The 19,406-nt window shown below is 52.0% G+C and overlaps 1 protein-coding gene across 7 annotated transcripts in view; it reads right to left on the reverse strand.

The window, feature by feature from the left end:
- The window catches only part of TCOF1 (Treacher Collins-Franceschetti syndrome 1), a 46,948-nt gene extending 27,808 nt beyond the window's left edge, over positions 1-19,140 (reverse strand). For 5 of the 7 annotated variants that reach the window (XM_011985353.1, XM_011985352.1, XM_011985351.1 and 2 more), the window contains exons 1-14: positions 18,932-19,140; positions 15,453-15,508; positions 12,374-12,513; positions 8,666-8,739; positions 7,698-7,884; positions 7,010-7,083; positions 4,375-4,605; positions 3,209-3,421; positions 2,786-2,980; positions 2,436-2,645; positions 2,042-2,254; positions 1,712-1,900; positions 1,270-1,515; positions 980-1,177 (exon numbers count right to left, since the gene is read on the reverse strand). In XM_011985353.1, the coding sequence (XP_011840743.1) occupies positions 980-1,177; positions 1,270-1,515; positions 1,712-1,900; positions 2,042-2,254; positions 2,436-2,645; positions 2,786-2,980; positions 3,209-3,421; positions 4,375-4,605; positions 7,010-7,083; positions 7,698-7,884; positions 8,666-8,739; positions 12,374-12,513; positions 15,453-15,508; positions 18,932-19,039 (2,334 nt within the window). In that variant the 5' untranslated portion in view covers positions 19,040-19,140. The remainder of the gene's footprint in view (positions 1-979; positions 1,178-1,269; positions 1,516-1,711; positions 1,901-2,041; positions 2,255-2,435; positions 2,646-2,785; positions 2,981-3,208; positions 3,422-4,374; positions 4,606-7,009; positions 7,084-7,697; positions 7,885-8,665; positions 8,740-12,373; positions 12,514-15,452; positions 15,509-18,931) is intronic. The other 2 variants (XM_011985355.1, XM_011985354.1) reach the window with 1 other exon arrangement.
- Between the last annotated feature and the right edge of the window lie 266 nt (positions 19,141-19,406).

The following is a 19,406-nucleotide window of genomic DNA, read 5'->3' on the forward strand; positions in this document are numbered from 1 at the left end:
AAAAAAAAAAAAAATCAGTAGAAATGTGTGCTCTGGTACAGAGAAAAAAGAAATGACTAATTTCTGAGTGGTTACAGAAAAAAATAGAGCGACAATTAAAAATAATAAACAGTGGGTGGGTGAGGGCAGGGAGTGAGCCATCTTCTCTCAGCTCTTCCAGGCAGGGAGACCTCACTCTTGATCTGTTCCACATTAGCCTGGCCCATCGTCAGGGTGACACGAGACAACTTGCTGTGTGCAGGTCCCTTGCTGGGTGTGGCAGGTGAGATCTCACCTAAATTCTTACCCAAACTTGTGAGGGCTGATTTTGTGTTTACAGAAGAGTAAGGGCTCTGAGGACTTCAGCACTTGCCAGGATGTGGGGCTGGGGCTGAAACTTTAACCCAGGCGGTCTGGCTCTAAACCCCTGCCAGCCATCCCACCACAATGTGCTGCCTGTGGCAAGGCACCCAAGCCGGGCACTCTCCCATTCCCTGGCCTCGCATAGACTGCTTCCTCTGCCGGAACACTCTCCCTGCCCATCTCTTTCAGCCCATGGTTCAGATGCCGCCACCTCCTGTAAAAGGCCTAGATACTCTCACCTGTCATGCTGTGCAGCCCAGGCTTACACCCTTCTAACTCAACCCCATCACTCCACACTGGAGGAGCACGTCCATGCTCCAGAGACAGGACTTCCCCAAGGAACAGGGCCTCAGCAGCCCCAGACAAGGGCAGCACCTGGCAGGGTGGGAACTCCAGAGCTTGTAGAAACCACAGGGAATAAATCAGCGGGAGCTCAAAAGGCCAACAAGACAAGAGACCCTGGAGCTCTGATGGGCAGAGGAGACATGGAGTGAAAGACAGGGAAGGACGCTGTGTTGAGGCTACCGCTGAGGCTTCTGCACACCTGCAGGCAAGACTAGCCCCCAATCAAGCCCATCCTCAGCCCTGGCTCAGGAACAGCTGTGGGTGGAATGGGCCTGCTCCTTCTAGGCCTCACCTGTGCTGAAGGTGCAGCTGCCTCTTCACTGTCTGATTCCTCCTCACTGCTCTCAGAGTCTTCCTGCATCTCAGCTTTCACCTGGGCGACCGTAGGCCCCGTCTTCCCAGGAAGTACTGGAGCGGTCCCTTGCCCCAAGGATCCCTTGACAGGCACTGAGGCCGCTTTCACCTGGAGGCCTTTCCCCACAGACTTTGCCTGGGATGACAAGTGGAAGAGAGGTGTCTCTAGGAGTCCAAAGGACCACGTAGGGGCGGCCCTGAGGTCCACCCATTAAACACAGGCCTCACCTGTCCCACGGTTACTGCAGGACCTGTCTTCTCTTCCTCACTATCTGATTCCTCACTGCTTGAAGAATCCTCTGCTGGTCTCTGGGTGCCCCCAGCCACAGCTGGGGATGAGCCTACTGGAGAAGTCACAGTTCCTGCTTTCCGGGGGGCTTGGGTGCCCACTCGCACAGGGGTGACCTTGGCAGATGCAGTATTGGTTTTCTTTGGGCAGGCTTTGGTCTGAGGAATTTTCAGAGCTGGTTTTGCCTAAGGGGACACCAAAGAAAGGCTGGAGAAGATTCCTGAACTCGGAGTCCCCCATCTGTTCTGAGGTGGATCCCCACTACTGTTCTGCCCCACCAGTGAGAACCCATGATCTGCCTGAGGGAAGCACAGCTCCCCGGGGGGCTGACTATGGTGTGGTAGATCAGGCCATGTGGCAGCCTCCTTCCCCAGGCCTCACCTGAGCTGCAGTCATGGCTGCTGGTGTCTCCTCACTGTCCGCACTGTCCGATGACTCCTCGCTGCTCTCTGAGTCTTCCATGGGCTTTTCAGCCTTGACCTGGATGGCTACAGGTCCTGCCTTCTGAGGCGGCCCCTTGGCAGGACCAGAGGCGGGTTTGGCCTGGAGGACTTTCCCCAAGGATTTTTCCTGGAGTGAGATACACAGGATCAGGAGAGGGAGCCTGTGTACAGACATTAAGAGACCAAGACGGTAGACAGAGTCCCAGTGGGAGGCCATGGGTGGCTCCACTCTGAGGGGAAGAAAAGAGCCTACAGGAAGGGGCCTCACCTGAGCCGGGGCCACAGCTGTGGGCACCTCTCCATCATCGCTGTCTGATGACTCCTCACTGCTGCTGTCTGAGTCCTCCCACTTCCCCACCTGGGCCGAGGGTGTTGTAGGCCCCACCTTCCCAGGTAGCACTGGGCCGGGGCCTTTCCCCAAGGGCCCCGTGCCCATGGTGGAGGCAGGTTTCACCTGGGGGTTTTTCCCCACGGGCTTCACCTGGGAGACACAATGGACAAGATCAGGGAGTCCAGAAGGAGAATATGAGTGAAGACATAGGTGGGGAGGAGAGCAAACGAAGCCAGCCGCACAGGGCTCTAGGTTCAGAGAGGAAAAGTCAAGCCCACAGGAGGTCTTCTGAGGCAAGGCACAGGCCATGCAGGGCGGCTTCCAGCCTCACCTGAGCTGCGTTCATGGCTGCTGGTGCCTCCCTGTCACTGTCTGACTCCTCACTGCTGCTCCCCGAGTCCTCCTCCTGCTTCCCTGCCTGGGCCTGGGTGGCTGCAGGCCCTGTTTTCCTAGGAGGTGCTGGGGCAGCCCCTTTCCTGGGGGACTCCTTGGCAGAGGCCGAGGCAGCTCTGACCTGGGAGGTCTTCCCTGAAGGCTTCGTCTGGAGTGAGAAACAGGATGAGAGGGGAGAGCCCGGAAGGTGTGAGGAGACAGGAGCTGGATGCGGCAAAGGTGGCCATACCCATGCAGGTGCTGGGGTTTAGGCATGGGGCTACTCTCCACCCCTCCCCTCTGCCTCACCTGAACAGGTGCCTCCTCCTCACTGTCCGATTCCTCGCTGCTGCTCTGCGAGTCCTCCTCCTGCTTCCCGGTCTGGGCCTTGGCAACTGCAGGCCCTGTCTTCCCAGGGGGCGCTGGGGCAGCTCCTTTTCTGGTGGACTCCTTGGCAGGGGCTGAGGCAGCTCCGACCTGAGGGGTTTTTCCTGAGGCCTTTGCCTGGAGAAACAAGATAAGGGGAGACAGCCCAGGGGATGGATGTGTGAGGAGACACAGGACACCAGGTAAAGAAGACCAGATAGGGCAAATGACACCACACAGTGAGAGGGGAGTAAGGGGCTGGGGTCTGAGGCACGCCCCGGGCTCTGACACAGAGTGGGAGAACAAGTCCTGAGAAGCCTTCTGGGGAGGGCCTGACTGCATGGGGTCTCCCTCCTCAGGCTTCACCTGAAGCAGGGCCTTGGCAGCTGGCGTCTCTTCCTCACTGTCAGACGATTCCTCGCTGCTGCTCTCCGAGTCCTCCTCTGGCTTCCCTGCCTTGGTCTGGAAGGCTACAGCCCCTGCCTTCCCAGGGGGTGCTGGGGTAGCCCCTTTCCCAGGGGTCCCCTTGGCAGCGGTCGAGGCAGCTCTGACCTGGAGGATTTTTTCAGAGGTCTTTACCTAATAAAAAAGAAAGGGCAGTTTGCTCTCCTGCTTGTGAGAACTCTCTGATGATGCCTTTAAGAGGCCTTAATGAGGCTCCTAAGACCCCCTCTGCTTCCCTTCCCAGGTAGCACTGGGCCGGCGCCTTTCTCCAAGGGCCCCGTGCCCATGGTGGAGGCAGGTTTCACCTGGGGGTTTTCCCCCAAGGGCTTCACCTGGGAGACACAATGGGCAAGATCAGGGAGGGAGTCCTACTTCCACCTCAAGGCCTTGACAGTTGCTGAGCCCCTGCCTGGAATGACCTTCCTAAGAGTGCTTCCTCCTTCTGGTCTTTGCTGAGACGCCTTCTCCCAAGGCCAGCCCAGATCACTCTGTTTCAAGTTGCCATTCCTACATCCCCCACCCGACTTTCCCCTTTACCATTTACCAGCAGCTAACACAGGACATCTGCTTACCTACTGCATGCCTCTACCTTGTCCTTCCCTAGGCCTGGGGCTGGGTGGGTGACCCTCACTCTTCCTCCTTCCTGCTCTGACTTCCATTGCTTTCCAGCCCCCCGTCTTGCCCTTGGGATGCACCCAGAGCCTTGGGGCTGCAGCCCTGCCCACTCCCAGCAGATGGGGAAGGGAACTGGATTCCCTTTAGCTAACATGGTGTTTCCCTGCTCAGGGTCTGGTTTGTCCTGAGACGTCAGAGGACCAGGCAATCAAAACTTCTCAAGTACCTCACAGCATGACTGGCTGGGAAGGACAGCGGCCCATTTACTAGGCAGAGAAACTGAAGCAAAGTTGGTCACAGACAAAGTAGAGTGCAGGACTCCCCTGTGGGAAGCAGGCTGTTCTTGCTTTTCAATTTCACACCGTACTCCTCCCTCTCCCCAACTCCAGTGGCAGAGGTGCTCATGGGATAGTGCTCAGGCTGCTGGGGGACCCGCAGGGTCCTCCAAGGGGCAGCCCTCCTCCAGGCCTCACCTGGCTTGGTGTCCCTGCAGGGGCCTCCTCCTCGCTTTCAGACCCCTCCTCACTACTCTCTGACTCCTCTTCTGGCTTCTTGGCCCTCTTGGCTGGGGGCAGGGCCCCTCCTCTGACCTGGGGTGTCACATCCCCCACCTTCCCAGGGGCTGGGGCCGCCTTTCTTGCTGGAGACTCCTTAGTAGAAACCGATGAGGCTTTGACCTGGGCTGGTTTTACTGAGGGTTTCCCCTGGAACAAGAGGATGGAATTAGAAAATTAATAATAATTACTGTTTCCCCTAAGGTTCTGTATTAGGTGCTTCAACAGTTGATAAAGCTCTTTCCTAATGCCATTGGATTTTTAAGCAACTCCCTGAGACAGTTAGTAGCTTTAGACCCATTTTCCAGAAAAATACAAGAGGCTTAAAGAGGTAAAATTACTCATGATCAATATGAAGGGGCAGAGCCCCACTGGAACCCTGGACTGTCTGACTTTGGCACAGATCTCAAAACCATTACGCTCATCTCCCACCTGGCACACGCAGGGCTCGGCCTGAGAGACGGGCCGCATCTCTCAATCAGGAGAGCTCATCCTGTCTGCCCCTTAAACTCAAGTATCTGATCACAGCAGCCATCCCGAGGGCCAGGAGTTCAGGATGTGAACACCACCCCTGCCACTGGTTTGCTGGACACCTTGGGCAAATTCCTTCCTTTTGTGAGCTCTTTCCTGCACTTCTACAATTCAGACATTTCCCAGGCAGTCAGTGCCCTACTTCCGCCTCTGAGATCCATCACACCCCTTGCAGCCCTGGGTTTCTGGGGCGTCTCCTACTGGAGCTCTGCACAGCCTCAGCCCATTGAGTTTGTGTGTTTATGGAGGGCTGGGAGCGGTCCCCTTCCCTTTGGCAAGGCCTGGGGTGATAGAAGCCAGGGGTGTCCTTATGGCTGGTGGTATCTAGGGCCCAAAGGTGAGGATGGAAGGTGGAGGGCAGCCCTTGGTCAGGCCTGGGGTAGATGGGTGAGCTTTCAACCTTCACAGGGTTACCACGCTACAGTAAAGTCAGAAGTTCCCTGGGCACCAGATCAGTTCATCCCTGATTTGTGCTGGTTTTCCATCGAAAACATCTTTCCAACTGTGGACACCTTGTTCTTCTAGCCCCCAGCCTCTTATACCAGTATTACTTCAAGAGTCTCCTACATGGCCTCACTGCTTTTATTCTGCACTGCCCTCCAACCCAGGCTGCAGCCAGCAATCTTTTTGAAACACAAATCAGGCCATCTCTCTGTGCTGGGATGGCTTCTCACAGCCCCTAGAATAAAACTCAAATTCCTTATGGTAGTCCTCAAGGTCAGACAGAAGATCTGGCCCCTGTCTACCTAGGACTTCATCTTGTGTCACTTTCCCCACAATTTATTTGTTTTTTTAAAAATAACATCTTGTAGAGACAGGGTCTCACTATGTTGCTCAGGCTGGGTTCAAACTGCTGGACTCAAATGATCCTCCTGCCTTGGCCTCCCAAAGCGCTGCACTTACAGGTGTGAGCCACCGTGCCTGGTTTCTCCCTCTCATTTAAAGATCAATGTTTTGGCCAGGTGCAGCGGCTCATGCCTGTAATCCCAGCAGTTTGGGAGGCCAAGGCAAGTGGACCACTTGAGGTCAAGAGTTCAAGACCAGCCTGGCCAACATGGTGAAACCCCGTCTCTACAAAAAAAACAAAAATCAGCCAGGCGTGGTGGCATGCACGTGTAATTCCAGCTACTCGGGAGGCTGAGGCACGAGAATCGCTTGAACCCAGGAGGTGGAAGTTGCAGTTAGCCAAGATCACGCCACTGTACTCCAGCCTGGGTGACAGAGTGAGAACTGTCTTAAAAAAAAAAAAAAGATCAATGTTCTTTAAAAGCACCAAATTCTCTTTGCCTCCTTCTCTGCACATGCCATTCCTTCTGCTTACGCCTACTCATCAATGCCAGGTTCCTGCCCCACATGGTTCTCTACATTTCCCCTTCATAGCAGCTATCACCACAGTTAAATATTTGAGGGACGCTCCCTTGCCCCATGGCACCAGGAACTCTGCCTGTCCTGCTCATCACTATATATTCCCCAGGCCTGCCACTTAGTAGGTACACAATAAAAAGTAACCCGTCAGGACCTTTTCCAGGTCAAAGTTCACAAACCCAAGAGTCCAGCCCAACTCTAGCCAAGTGTCTAGGTCTGGCATTCACCACTGGGCCCAGAACCCTCTCAGCAGCCACAGCCCTAGCCACACCACAAGATAGCCACCCTGTTGCCCCGGGGCCCTGCTCTTGCCCCATTTCCTGTCTGGAATGCCCTGATTCCTCCACACCCCTTCCCAGTGAAGCCCACTGTGCTTTGAGGCCTTGCTCCAGGCCACCTCTCCCAGGAAGCCTTGTCTAGTCTCATAGGCAGGAGGGGGTCCCCCTCCCACCCCTGGGGCTGATCTTACACTCAGAGTGCAGCAAGCAGCACCAGGCTTTTCTCCCTGCCCCTCCCCGGCTGCAGCCTTTCCAGTTTCCGGTCACCCTGCCACAGGTGCTGAACTGATCTGGGCCCACTGGTGTCTGAAGCCCCAGACAGGCTCCTGGGAGGGTTAGAGGCTGGGAGAGGGCAACTCCTAGGGATGGGTGGCAATTACCTCCACATCTGTCTCATCGCTGGAGCTGGAGGTGTCCTCGCTGGAGCTGTCGGCCTGGCCTGCTGACACCATCCCTGAGGGTCGGACACAGAGGGGACTGAGGGACTTCCTTTCCAGCCTCACCTGCCCCTTCCCAGCACCTCCCAACAAACCAGCTGCTCATCAAAGCCAGGTGCTGAGCGCTCACCCTTCACATGCACTGAGCTGTGAAGCCCCCTTCTGAGGTGAGTACCATCATCATCCCTATGCTCCCACACATCTCTGAGGCCCTGGGAAGGGCTGTGAGGGGACCCAACAAGCACGCACCAGCAACAGTCTACAGAACCTCCATCCACCATCATATCCACTGATGCAGGCTGGACAGATGTCTACTCTACATAGGAAACAGGCAAACTCAGGCCTTTCAGTTTAGTCTCTGAGCTACCAGTGGTCCCTGTAACTCACCAGGGAGTCATAAAGCAGAAAATGCTCCAACCACTAGATGGGCTGTTCAGCCCGAGGCCAGGTCCCTGTAGCTGACCCTCCCTCATCCAGGGGATGGGAAAATGGCCTAAGGTGCAGGAACCTGGCTGTCATGGAGACAAAACTTTGATTCCAGAAATGTCCCAGAACTTAACAAAGCAATGCCTAGGCTGCCTCACCAGCCCAAGTTCTGGGGACTTGATTCCTAGAGGTGGGGGCTTCTCACCAGGTTTGGCAGCAGCTCCAAAGGCCGGGACACTCCCCTCCTCCTCAGTTTCTGAGACCAACGTAGTATTTGCTGATGGTTCTGCTGACTTCCTGGGAGACTTCCCAGAAAGAAGGTTGGTCACTGTCTTCCGAGTGGCAGGGTGTGGCATGGAGTTCCCAGTCTTGCCGGCTTTCTCTGTCTCTGCCTACAGAGAACAAGAGTGACAGACACATCTGGTATGGCATGGTGAAGTAAGAGCACAGGCCACTTGCATCTGAACCCAATCTTACCACTTCCTAGCTGTGTGGGTTTGGGTAAACTACCCCTCAATTGGTTTCCTAATCTTTAAAGTGAGGTTAAAAACAGTACCTCCTCTCACCAGACGTGTTAAGAGAACAGAATCCCAGTTCTTGGGACACGGTAGTTATTTACTAAGTGGTAAGTAGCAGTTTGTTGATCTTATCATTATTTCATGATTACTTTGAGACATTGTTGCTAATGCTCCAGGCAATTGCAGAGGCACAATTCTTTATACATGTATGTATCTGACTCTGCTTTCTGGATTATCAGAAAATGACACCCTGTTTTCTGAGCAGTTTCCAGTTTGGAAAATGCTTTTAGAGTTTCAGAACCACAGGTGTCTTGATCACTACAGTGCCTCCACACCTAGCACAGTGCCTGGAACATAACAGGTATTAGTCAAGATCTGTTGAGTGACAGGTGAATGCAGGGATTAAAGAGGAAAGAAATCGCCTATCTCAGGTGTAGAATGTGCCCAGTGGCCCATTGCAGCAGGCATCATCCTCATCTTATAGAAAAGTAAACTGAGGCCCAGAGAGGTGAAGGGAGTAAGATCCCACAACTGGTGACACAGGTTCAGCTCTGAATCCAGGTGGGGCAATTACAACCCTATCCTTCTTTGACAGGAGACTGTCCCCTACCAGGTAAATCCCATAGGCAACAGCTTGGAAAGCAGTCCCACTCACCTTGGCTTTTTCTTTCAGGCTTGATGGCAAGTCCGCCCCCTGGACTGAGGAGTTGGTAGATGCTAGTCTTGGGGCTGCAAGAAACAAACATCTGCTAAAGGAGCCAGATGAGTTTTTCTCATCTATGAATGGCAAACAGGTTTCATCTCACCTAACACTGCTATTGGTATTGGCTGCCTGGTGCTGGCATGAGGATCTGAGGCTGAGCCCAGACTTGTGGGAATGAGCTCTGTGATACATCAGCCAGGTCCACCAGGAGCAAGAGAGAAGAGGATGTACGTGTCTGCATCCCTGATGGATTCCCAACTCCCCTGCAGCATGAGGCATTGAGGCCCTTGGAGGGAAAAGGACTGGCCCACGTTCTCGCTGCCTACTGGGCACTTCACACTGCAATGGGCAATGGGCACCATTCACATAGACCACCACACTGTAGCCCTGAAAGCTGCTTGGCAAAAAGCGGCAGTGGTCAGGCAGGCAGCCAGCCAGCCCCAGGTCCATAGAGAAAGTTGCCTGGAATTCAAATGGCTTCTTAGTGGACAGGTAGCTGAACCATGCCACCTGAGTCCTGTTAGATATTGATATTCACTGATTCTCAGTGCTTTTTTATTACTTAATTAATTAATTTTTTGAGACAGAGTACCACTCTGTCGCTCAGACTAGAGAGCAGTGGCATGATCTCGGCTCACTGCAAGCTCCGCCTCCCGGGTTCACACCATTCTCCTGCCTCAGCCTCCCGAGTAGCTGGGACTACAGGCGCCCGCCACCATGCCTGACTAATTTTTTGTATTTTTAGAGAGACGGAGTTTCACCATGTTAGCTAGGATGGTCTCGATCTCCTGACCTTGTGATCTGCCCACCTTGGCCTCCCAAAGTGCTAGGATTACAGGTGTGAGCCACTGCGCCCGGCTTCTCAGTGCTTTTATACCAGGGTATTGTCTCCTTAAATCTTAGATTTCCATTGTTAAGGAGAATGTTGCTGAGATGAATGGCATGATCTAATTCTTTTCCTGGCACTTCATCTCTCTCTTTCTATAATTATGGAAAATTTTAAGTAGTAAGTAGGAAGAACCAGGCAGCTCCAACCATTAGCAACTTGTGACCAATCTTCTCATCTCATCTAATACCTCACTCACCCTTCCCCATCAAACATTACTTTGAAGAAAATACCAGATATCCTATCATGTTGCCCACAAATACTTCAGCATGATTCTCTCTCAATGAGGACCCTTTTAAAAATTTTTTTGAGACAGGGTCTTGCTCTGCTGCCCAGGCTGGAGTACGGTGGCACATTCATAGCTCACTGCAACTTCCAATGCCTGGGCTCATGTGATCCTCCTACCTCAGCCTCCCGAGTAGCTGGGACCACCAGTGCATGCCAGCATGCCCAGCTAATTTTCTTATTTTTCGCAGAGATGGGGTCTCACTATGTTGCTCAGGATGCCAAAGAGGACTCCTTCCTTTTTTTTTTTTTTTTTTGAAACAGTCTTGCTTTGTTGCCCAGGCTGGAGTGCAATGGCACGGTCATGGCTCACTGCAGCCTTGACCTCCTGGCCTCAAGTAATCCTCCCACCTCAGGCCTCCCAGGCAGCTGAAACTATAGGCACATGCCACCATGCCCAGGCAGCTGAAACTATAGGCACATGCCACCATGCCCGGCTAAATTTTAAATTTTTTGTAGAGACAGGGTTTTGCCATGTTGCCCAGGCTGGTCTGCAACCCCTGGGCTCAAGTGATCCTTCTACCTAGACCTCCCAAAGTGCTGGGATTACCAGTGTAAGCCACCATGCCCAACCCAATGAGGACTTTTTAAAAAATAAAATTACAGGCCGGGCGCGGTGGCTCAAGCCTGTAATCCCAGCACTTTGGGAGGCCGAGACGGGCGGATCACGAGGTCAGGAGATCGAGACCATCCTGGCTAAGACAGTGAAACCCCGTCTCTACTAAAAAAAATACAAAAAACGAGCCGGGCGATGTGGCGGGCTCCTGTAGTCCCAGTTACTCGGGAGGCTGAGGCAGGAGAAAAGCGTGTAAACCTGGGAGGCGGAGCTTGCAGTGAGCTGAGATCCGGCCACTGCACTCCAGCCTGGGCGACACAGCGAGACTCCGTCTCAAAAATAAATAAAAAAATAAAAAAATAAAAAAATTAAAAAAAATAAAATTACATACTCGGGAGGCTGAGGCAGGAGGATCACTTGAGGTTAGGAGTTCCAGTCTAGGCAACATGGCAAGACCTCATCTCAAAAAAAGCCTCAAACAAACAAAAAAAAATGTAATTGCACTTACATTATCACAGCTTATAAAATTGATTAATACCAAATAGTCAATCAGTATGAAATTTTACCATTTGTGTTTCAAATAGCATGCAGGTCTATACATATGCATGTATGAATACATGTTAGAATGACCATAGAGGCAAAGGAGGAAGTTTTAAAGGCTGCCTACCAGGAGATGCACTTAGGAATGATGGTGAACAGGGTAGGAGAACAAGAAACCTTTAATTTTTCTTCTATACATTCTTCTGCAATTCAAAGTGAACTCGTTTTGCATTTATAATGTAAAATTAAGTGATATATAATCTATATCCAGGGCGCAGTGGCTCATGCCTGTAATCCCAGCCCTTTGGGAGGCCAAGGTGGGCAGATCACCTGAGGTCAGGAGTTTGAGACTAGTCTGGCTAACATCGTGAAACCCTGTCTCTACTGGGAAAAAAAAAAAAAAAACCCCACAAAATTAGCTGGGAGTAGTGGTGCACGCCTGTAGTCCCAGCTACGCGGGAGGCTGAGGCAGGAGAATCACTTGAACCCAGTGGGTGGGGGTTGCTCTGAGCTGACATCATGCAATTGTATTCCAGCCTGGGTGACAAGAGTGAAACTCCATCTCAAAAAAATAATAATAAAAGATATATCCAGCATGATCTCAAACACTTTAAAAGCAGGCTCAGGAAGCTGGGCATGGTGGTATGTACATGTAATTCCAGCTACTTAAGAGGTTAAGGCAGGAGGACTGCTTGAGCTAAAGAGTTCAAGACCAGCCTGGGCAACATGGCGAGACCTCGTCTTGAAAAATAAAAAGTGAGTATTAAGAGATTTGTCTTGTATGTAAGCAAAAGAAGATAATATGATGCACAGGAGACACAGCAATTCCTCTGTAGAGTTATGGCTGCTATTGGGGAAAGTACAAGGAGCCCTGGGACCTTAGGGGAAGAAGGGGCTATAAAAGCTTTGACTGAGTTACTCCTGCAAACGGTGTAAAACCAGTACCTAGTACAGCCTTCCAGTGCTAATGGGTACAATTCTAAAAACATGAAGGTCAGCAATTCCTGAAGCATCCCACAGGTCACACAGAAAATGTGTCCGCTAGGTGCCTTCTGAAATCCTTCCAGCAGTACTTCTGAACATGTGTCTTCTTTCCAGCTAATAAGAATCACCTGGGAGCCTGTAACAGGATAGCTCCCGGGCCTCGTACACCAAACGAGACTGGAAGGATCCATCTGGTTGTTTTGGTTTGGCCTTGCATCCCCAGAGCCTGGAGATACAATGTCTGGCACAGAGGAAGGGCTCAAATACCGCCAAAGATAGGTGGTGCCCTCCCAATTTTCTCCCCAGGGTCTTTTAGGTCTTCCAGTGATAAGAGAAGAAGCTGGAGGTAGACTCTACCCTAGAACAATCAATATTCCACAGCCTGTTCCCAAAGCTGCAAGGCTCTTACTGGCTTTGGCGGTTTCAGCTTCTGCTTCCTCCTCCTCTTCCGAGCTCTCTGAGGTGCTAATGGGGTCTGACACACGGGTCTTCTTAGCTTGCAGTGCCGCATCTTCCTCTGCCTTCCGCTTCCGACCAAGTTCTGAGGTTCTGCAGGACAAGGGTGACTGTCTATACCAACTGGGTGACAGAACAACTCCACAAGATTTGACTAGACCTTCCCACATCCTTCCAGCTCTTCAAGGCAATATGCATAGAATCTAAACAGTGGTGAAAACACAGTATAGATACAATTTTGTATTCTGCATTTTCACTCACTTCATAAAGTGCTTTTACAATTCTTGATTAGTCTTTAAAATAATCAGGAATGCTGGATAATGGTATATAACAGCTGCAGCAGCTACCAGTCTTTAAGTGATAGGGGCTGACCCACGCAGGCACCTCACAGAACCGCCCAGGCTCTTCCTCCTGCAGAACGTGCTGTGTGGACCGTGCCTTCTTGGAAGACTCTGCCCAGGTCCTTGTCCTTCATGTCTCAACTTTAATGTTGCCTCCCCAGAGAGGCCCTCGATGATTGCGCCCCTCCCCCAAGCCATGCTCTGCCCTGTGATCCTGTTTCATTTTCTTTAGAGCTTTTCTCTATCTCCTGTTATTTTACTTACTTCCTAGACTCCTCCCCTACACAGAAAGGCCCAGGGACGGGGGCAGCTGGCAGCTCACTACAGTAGCCTCAGTGCCTCATACATGTCTCAAAAACTGAACAGCTAAGTGACTTGCTCATGGCAAAGTAAGTCTGGGGCATGGGTAGGATAAGCACCTAGGTGGCTGGGCCCCTGGACTTTCAAGTCTCACGCCCGTTGACCCCCATTCCAGGGAGTCACTGTCCAGGCCCCAGGTTTCCCAGCCGCGATGGACTCTGTTCTATTATGGTTTGGGATGTGACACTCGGGTCTCTTGTTCCCACGAAAACCACTTGTCAGGATTCTCCTTTAAAAACAGGTTTCATTTTTACGTGTACCAATTTATTCTGCCTCTTTTCCCCCAACAAAAATGCTGAGCAGGGATTTTTCTCTGGTTTGTTCCCAGTTATATCAAGAATATTGCCTGGGTTGTTGTAGGTGCTCAATAAATACTCAGGGGTGGGGGTGGGGGCCGCAGTGTAGGAATTAGGGAGCCTCCAACCAGTAGTTTTAGCACTTTATATGGACCACTGTGTCTAACCCTCACAATGCAATGAGATAATTGCCATCATTATTTTCATTTTATAGGTGAAGACACAGACTCAGGGAGGCCAAGAAATCCACTCAAGGTCATACATACAGCTAGTTGCTGGGTTTGAACTCTGCAGGGAATTGCTAGGCTACACTGCCTTCGGTGGGTTTGAGGTCCTTGTCCCACACTCAGCACCCCTCACCCATAGAAGGGGCCGGTGGCAGGGAAAAGTGTGCAGAGCAGCTCACTGAAGCAGTTTTCTGGGGGAAGGAAGTACTACGAATAACACCCACACATCTGGGCAAGTCAGGGTGAGGAAGTGTGGGCTGTAACCTGTACTCTAAGCTCTCCTTAGCAGCAGAGGACAGCCAAGAACTGAGGTCTGGCAGGGTTTTCAATGATCTTAGCTCTCCACCAGAGGCTGTAATCCCTTCCACACCATTTCTGCCTTTGTTTACACACCTCCAATGACAGGGAGCTCATCACTTCCACCGTAGCCTACCTCATTTTTAGATAGCTCTGATGTCGTTATACTCAGAAGCTGAAACCTGTCTTCCTGAAGCAGGTATATTTGGGGCCCACTTCTGTCTCCAGGGCCTCAGAGAACGCACTATTCTTGGTCCTCAAAGATGTGCAGTGGTCCCTCACACCCCTCTCCTGCCTCCTTTCCACCCAAGGCAATTCAATCCTCTCTACCATGCCTCATGGGATGTGTCTGCACATCCTTCACTCCTTTAGTCAGCCGTGGTCAGGCCAGTGCATGAAGATGACGCAATTACTCTCTCCATTTTCTAACCATTCCTCTGTTGATACATCCTTGGATGATTCCCCCTTCCTTGAAGAGTACTTAAATTTTGTATGTTTAAAAGGCATCTCACACTCAACATGTCATTGAAGTCTTTCCCCTTCAAACTGGGTTCCCTTCAAGCTCTATGCATGGGTATACAAGCCAGACGTGGAGTCAATCAGATACTTCCTCTCCCACCCATCCACAGGCCCTGGTTTCATCCCTAGGATTCTTGGGAATCCACTGTGTACCCCGTTCTCCCTGTGTCAAGCCCCATCAGCTAGCTCTTGCCTGGATGATGGTGTCCATGGCCCGACCAGTCTCACCACGGTGCAGAGTGATCTCCTCACTTTTTCACCCTACCATGGCCCCGCTGCTCTTGGATAAAGACAAAATTCCTCACCACGGATAACCAGCCCACGTGTGGCTATCCACGCGATAACCTAGCCCCATCTGTACTGTCCGCCAGCCACAGGACTTAGCATGAGCAATTTCCACTGGCAGGTACGTTCCACCTGCCGCTCTCTACCTACTGCATAGTTCACTCCTCCAATTCCTGCAGCTCTCAAGTCAAAGATCACCTCAGGGAAGCTTCCCCTGGACCCCCAAATGAAGCCAGGCTTACCCATTTATGTGGCTGTGACAACAGGTTCCTCTCTTTTGTAATCCTTACTACCACTGTAATTTAACATTCATTTGCTTCATTCTTTGACTCATGCCTACCTCCTTGGCTATGATGTCAGCTGCTGGAAAGAAGGAACCATGTCTGTCTCACTCGTGACAATATTTGCATACTAAGAATAGGACTTGGCTTTCAGGAGGTGCTCAATAAACATTTGTTGGTCAACTGAATAACAAGCCGGTGAGAAGCTCTTGTTCTTAAGAGATCACAGCTCTCAGTGTGCCCTCCCACTACCAGATATCCACACAGAAATACCCATCCATGTGATGTGAGCTAGCTTTCTGGAGGCAACAGTGGTGCCCAGAGTGGGCTACGGGGACAGATCTCAGACCAGACAGGTATCCCAGCTTATTCCAAGCTGAGTTGCTTGGGGTGTCCCTACTCCACCCTGTTGGCCCCACCACTTACTGTTGCCAGTGTGTATAGATGTCCAGAAGGGTTACGGGTTGAGCCAGGAAACACTTCTGCAGAGAGGTAAAGAGAAAGCCACAATTAACCCCCAGCACAGTAAGGATCCTCCTTGGGCCCAACTCTCCCCAAACTCATGACTTGCACAGACAGGTGGTTCAGAAGAGGGTCTTTTTGGCTAGGCACGGTGGCTCATACCTGTAATCTCAGCACTTTGGGAGGCTGAGGCAGGAAGATCACTTGAGCCCAGGAATTCAAGACCAGTCTGGGCAACATAGTGACACTGTCTCTACAAAAAAAATTTTAAAATTAGCTGAGAATGGTGGCATGCACTGGTGGTCCCACCTACTCAGAAGGCTGAGGTGGGAGGATCACTTGAGCCCAGGATATCGAGGCCGTGGTGAGCCATGCTCGCGCCACTGTACTTCAGCCTGGGCAACAGAGCAAGACCCTTTCTTTAAAAAAAGGGTGATGGGCCCTAAGACGTTATCTATGCTTTTCCCATTCTCTCTGAACCTGACATGCTCAGGGAAGTATGTCTGTTTGGCCCTGCCATTTCTGTCCAAAACCTTCCAGAGACAAGATGGACAACTAATCCCAGCTAAAACCTTTTAAGACAACATGGTGAGAGGCCCCTTTGAAAGGCCAGAGTTGGAATGTTCCAAGCTAGCATCTATCCAGCTCCCAGTCTCTCTGGCACTATCCATGCCTACAGGCTATGAGACAGGTTTTTTCCCAACTTTAACCTTTAAAAAAGCTTTCAAAGACCTGGCCAGCCAATCTTCCAAAAGCTCGAACCACAGCCCAGACACCTGAGGCATCCAGGTGGCATGACCACAGTCCACTACTCTGCAGGGAAAAGACTGGGCCCAAATGGTACCAGTACCTTGGTGGAAGCAGACAGAACCAGGTGGAATCCAGGCCTTTGGAGCAGAGGCCAGAGGGCCCACCACTGTCTCTGTAAATGTCAAGAAGCCAGGATATCAAGTACTCCAATGAGGCTAAGCAATGTGGGGCATGGGTGGACTGAACTAATCTCGTCACCTCTTCAAACTTCAGGTTTCTTCTTCTTAACATGGGGCAACAGCGATACCCACCTTGCAGGCTGCTATCTGGTTTGAACAAGACCATCTGTCAGTGCCCAGCAGTGAGCCGGTAACACTAAGACTTCAAAGTCAGTTTCCCTCTGCTCCACCTCAGGCAAAGTGTCCTCCTTGCTGTCCTCAAATGTGTCAGGCCACCCTGCCTCTAACAGGGCCTTGCTATTCTTATTGTCTGGAATGTTCTCTCTCCTGTTAACTACATAGCTCACTCCCTCATTTCCTTCAGGTCTCTGCCCAAATGACACCTTCTCAATGAGACTTCCCTGACTGCCCTACTTATAACTGAACTCAGACATCCCTTATCCCCCTTGCCTGCCTTATTTTACAGTAAGCACCAACCATCACTGGATACACTATATCACTAACTTATTAAACTTTTTCTATTTGTTACCTGTCTGCTCCTACTAGAATGTGTGCTCCACAAGGGCAGGATATTTCTGCTCCAATGAAGATGGGTACTAGCTCTTGCTCCCCTTATCTGTGAAGTACTATAACTGCAGTAGGAAGAGCAAGTGAGGTTCAGAGAGAGTGGGAAAAGCATAGATAACGTCTTAGGGCCCATCACCCTTTAGTCCCTCCAGGAGGTTCTGAGAGCAAGCATTAGGAACAGAGCCTACACCATAGGGCAAAGGGATCTGACTACTCAGGATACCCTCTTACCAGCTCAAAACTCTCCATTGGTTTACCACTGCTTTTCCAAGGAAGATCAAACTGCCCACCAGACCACTCCAGTCAGCCCCTGCCTCCATCTCCCCAGGGGCATCTGGCCGTTGTACTCCACACTTCAGCTGCTATGGACACATTTTTTTTTTTTTCTTTTCAGATGGAGTCTCGCTTTGTCGCCCAGGATGAAATGCAGTGGCTCAACCTCAGCTCACTGCAACCTCTGCCTCCTGGGTTCAAGTGATTCTCCTGCCTCAGCCTCCCGAGTAACTGGGACTACAGGTGAACGCCACCATGTCTGGCTAATTTTTGCATTTTTAGTAGAGACAGGGTTTCACTACGTTGGTCAGGCTGGTTTTGAACTCCTGGCCTCAAGTGATCTGCCTGCCTCGGCCTCCCAAAGTGCTGAGATTACAGGAGTGAGCTATGTCATCTGGCCTGCTATGGACTTAAAAAAAATTTTTTTTTGAGACAGTGTCTTGCTCTGTTGCCCAGGATGGAGTACGGTGGCATGATCATGGCTCATACTGTATCCTCAAACTCCTGGGCTCCAGAGAGTGGACTTTCTTGAGGCCAGTGTGTACACAAGTTCCCTCCCACCAGAAGGCATTTACAATTTACACCTCAGCTATTCCTGACCAGGGCAATCTGCCATCTGTCTCTTCTTTTTTTTTTTTTTTTTTTGAGATAGAGTCTGGCTTTATCACCCAGGCGGGAGTGCAGTGGCAGAGTCTTGGCTCATTGCAACCTCTGCCTCCGGGGTTCAAGCAATTCTAGTGCCTCAGTCACACGAGTAGCCAGGATTACAGGCGTGCACCACCACGCCCGGCTAATTTTTGTATTTTTAGTACAGACGGGGTTTCACCATGTTGGCCAGGCTGGTCTCGAACTCCTGACCTCAAGTGATCCACCCACCTCAGCCTCCCTAAGTGCTGGGATTACAGGCGTGAGCTACCGTGCCCGGCCCATCCCTCTCATTCTTAACACTTATTGTAGTGCTAAGTATATAGTTGCTTTTGTGATTCTTTGATTTGTCTACCTTACTAGAGTGTAAGCTCCAGGAGAGCTGAGAGACGGTGCTCACCATCACTTCGTACTGCTCGTTTATCCATTTCACACGGTTTTTGGTGCCCATGAACCAGACACCATTCGAACACCAGGAAGCGCCCCGAGTACCGGATTAATCAACCAAGTAAGAAACGACTGTACCACGAGTTCGACTCCCAAAGCTGTTCGTCTCAGTACAGGCAATCGCTAAAGGCCTCAGTTCCAGCTCAACTAAGGGGCTGTGGGGTCCCTTCTCCAGGCGCTCCCCCGAGGGGCTGGTTGCAATCCACTCCCGAGACTCGCAGCAACCTCCTCGTCCCAGGGGGGCCGCGCTGCGCCTAGCCACGTGGCGAGAGACTTAGGAAACTTAAAACACCCGCTACCAGGAAGGGGGTGGAGGTAAGGGACGCGGGAATTACAAAGTTCGGCCCCTGCGAGCACACTTTCTGGCCCAACCCACTGCACAGATGAGGAAAGTGAGGCCCAGGGGAACTGAAGTCGCAGTGGGGAGGCAGAGATTGCGGCTCCTCTGGAACCCCTGGCCCGCGCAGTCGAGCACTGCGGGACCCGGCTCCGGGCGCCCGCCGGGTCGCCTGGGGACGGGGCGCGGGCCTCTGATCTCCACATCTTGCACGCGGCCCTCGCACACGGCCCACGAACGCTTACCTGGCCGCTCTGCTCCTTCACTTCCCGCGCCGCACGCACATAGCCAGCCCGCAGCAGATGGTGGTAGATCAGGGGAAGTAGCTCCCGCCGCTTCCTGGCCTCGGCCATGCCCGCGACCCCCGGACGGCCGGCTACCTGCACGCCCCGCCTTAGTCCCCGCCTGCCACTTCCCTCGCGCCCGAAGACCTCGCGCGCCCCACTTCCGGCTCCTCTTTGGCTCCGGCCGCGCGGCGCGCCGGGAAACGTAGTCTCCTCTCCAGGAGTGGCCGGCCCCGCCCCTCAAAGCGAAAGGGGCGGAGACTCGTGGGCAACAAGACCGCCCATTGGCGCTGAGCAGGCGGGGCTAGACAGGGACCCGCCCCCGGGCCCGGCCGTGACATGGATGACTCTTTTAATCTTTCCGGCTGACTCCTTGAAGAGATTTGTCTTCCTTGTTAATTCTCTGATGGCTGGGTCTGCGTTTTACTCGTCCCTG

Source organism: Mandrillus leucophaeus, unplaced genomic scaffold (assembly GCF_000951045.1).
Source record: "Mandrillus leucophaeus isolate KB7577 unplaced genomic scaffold, Mleu.le_1.0 Scaffold282, whole genome shotgun sequence".
Lineage (NCBI taxonomy): Eukaryota > Metazoa > Chordata > Mammalia > Primates > Cercopithecidae > Mandrillus > Mandrillus leucophaeus.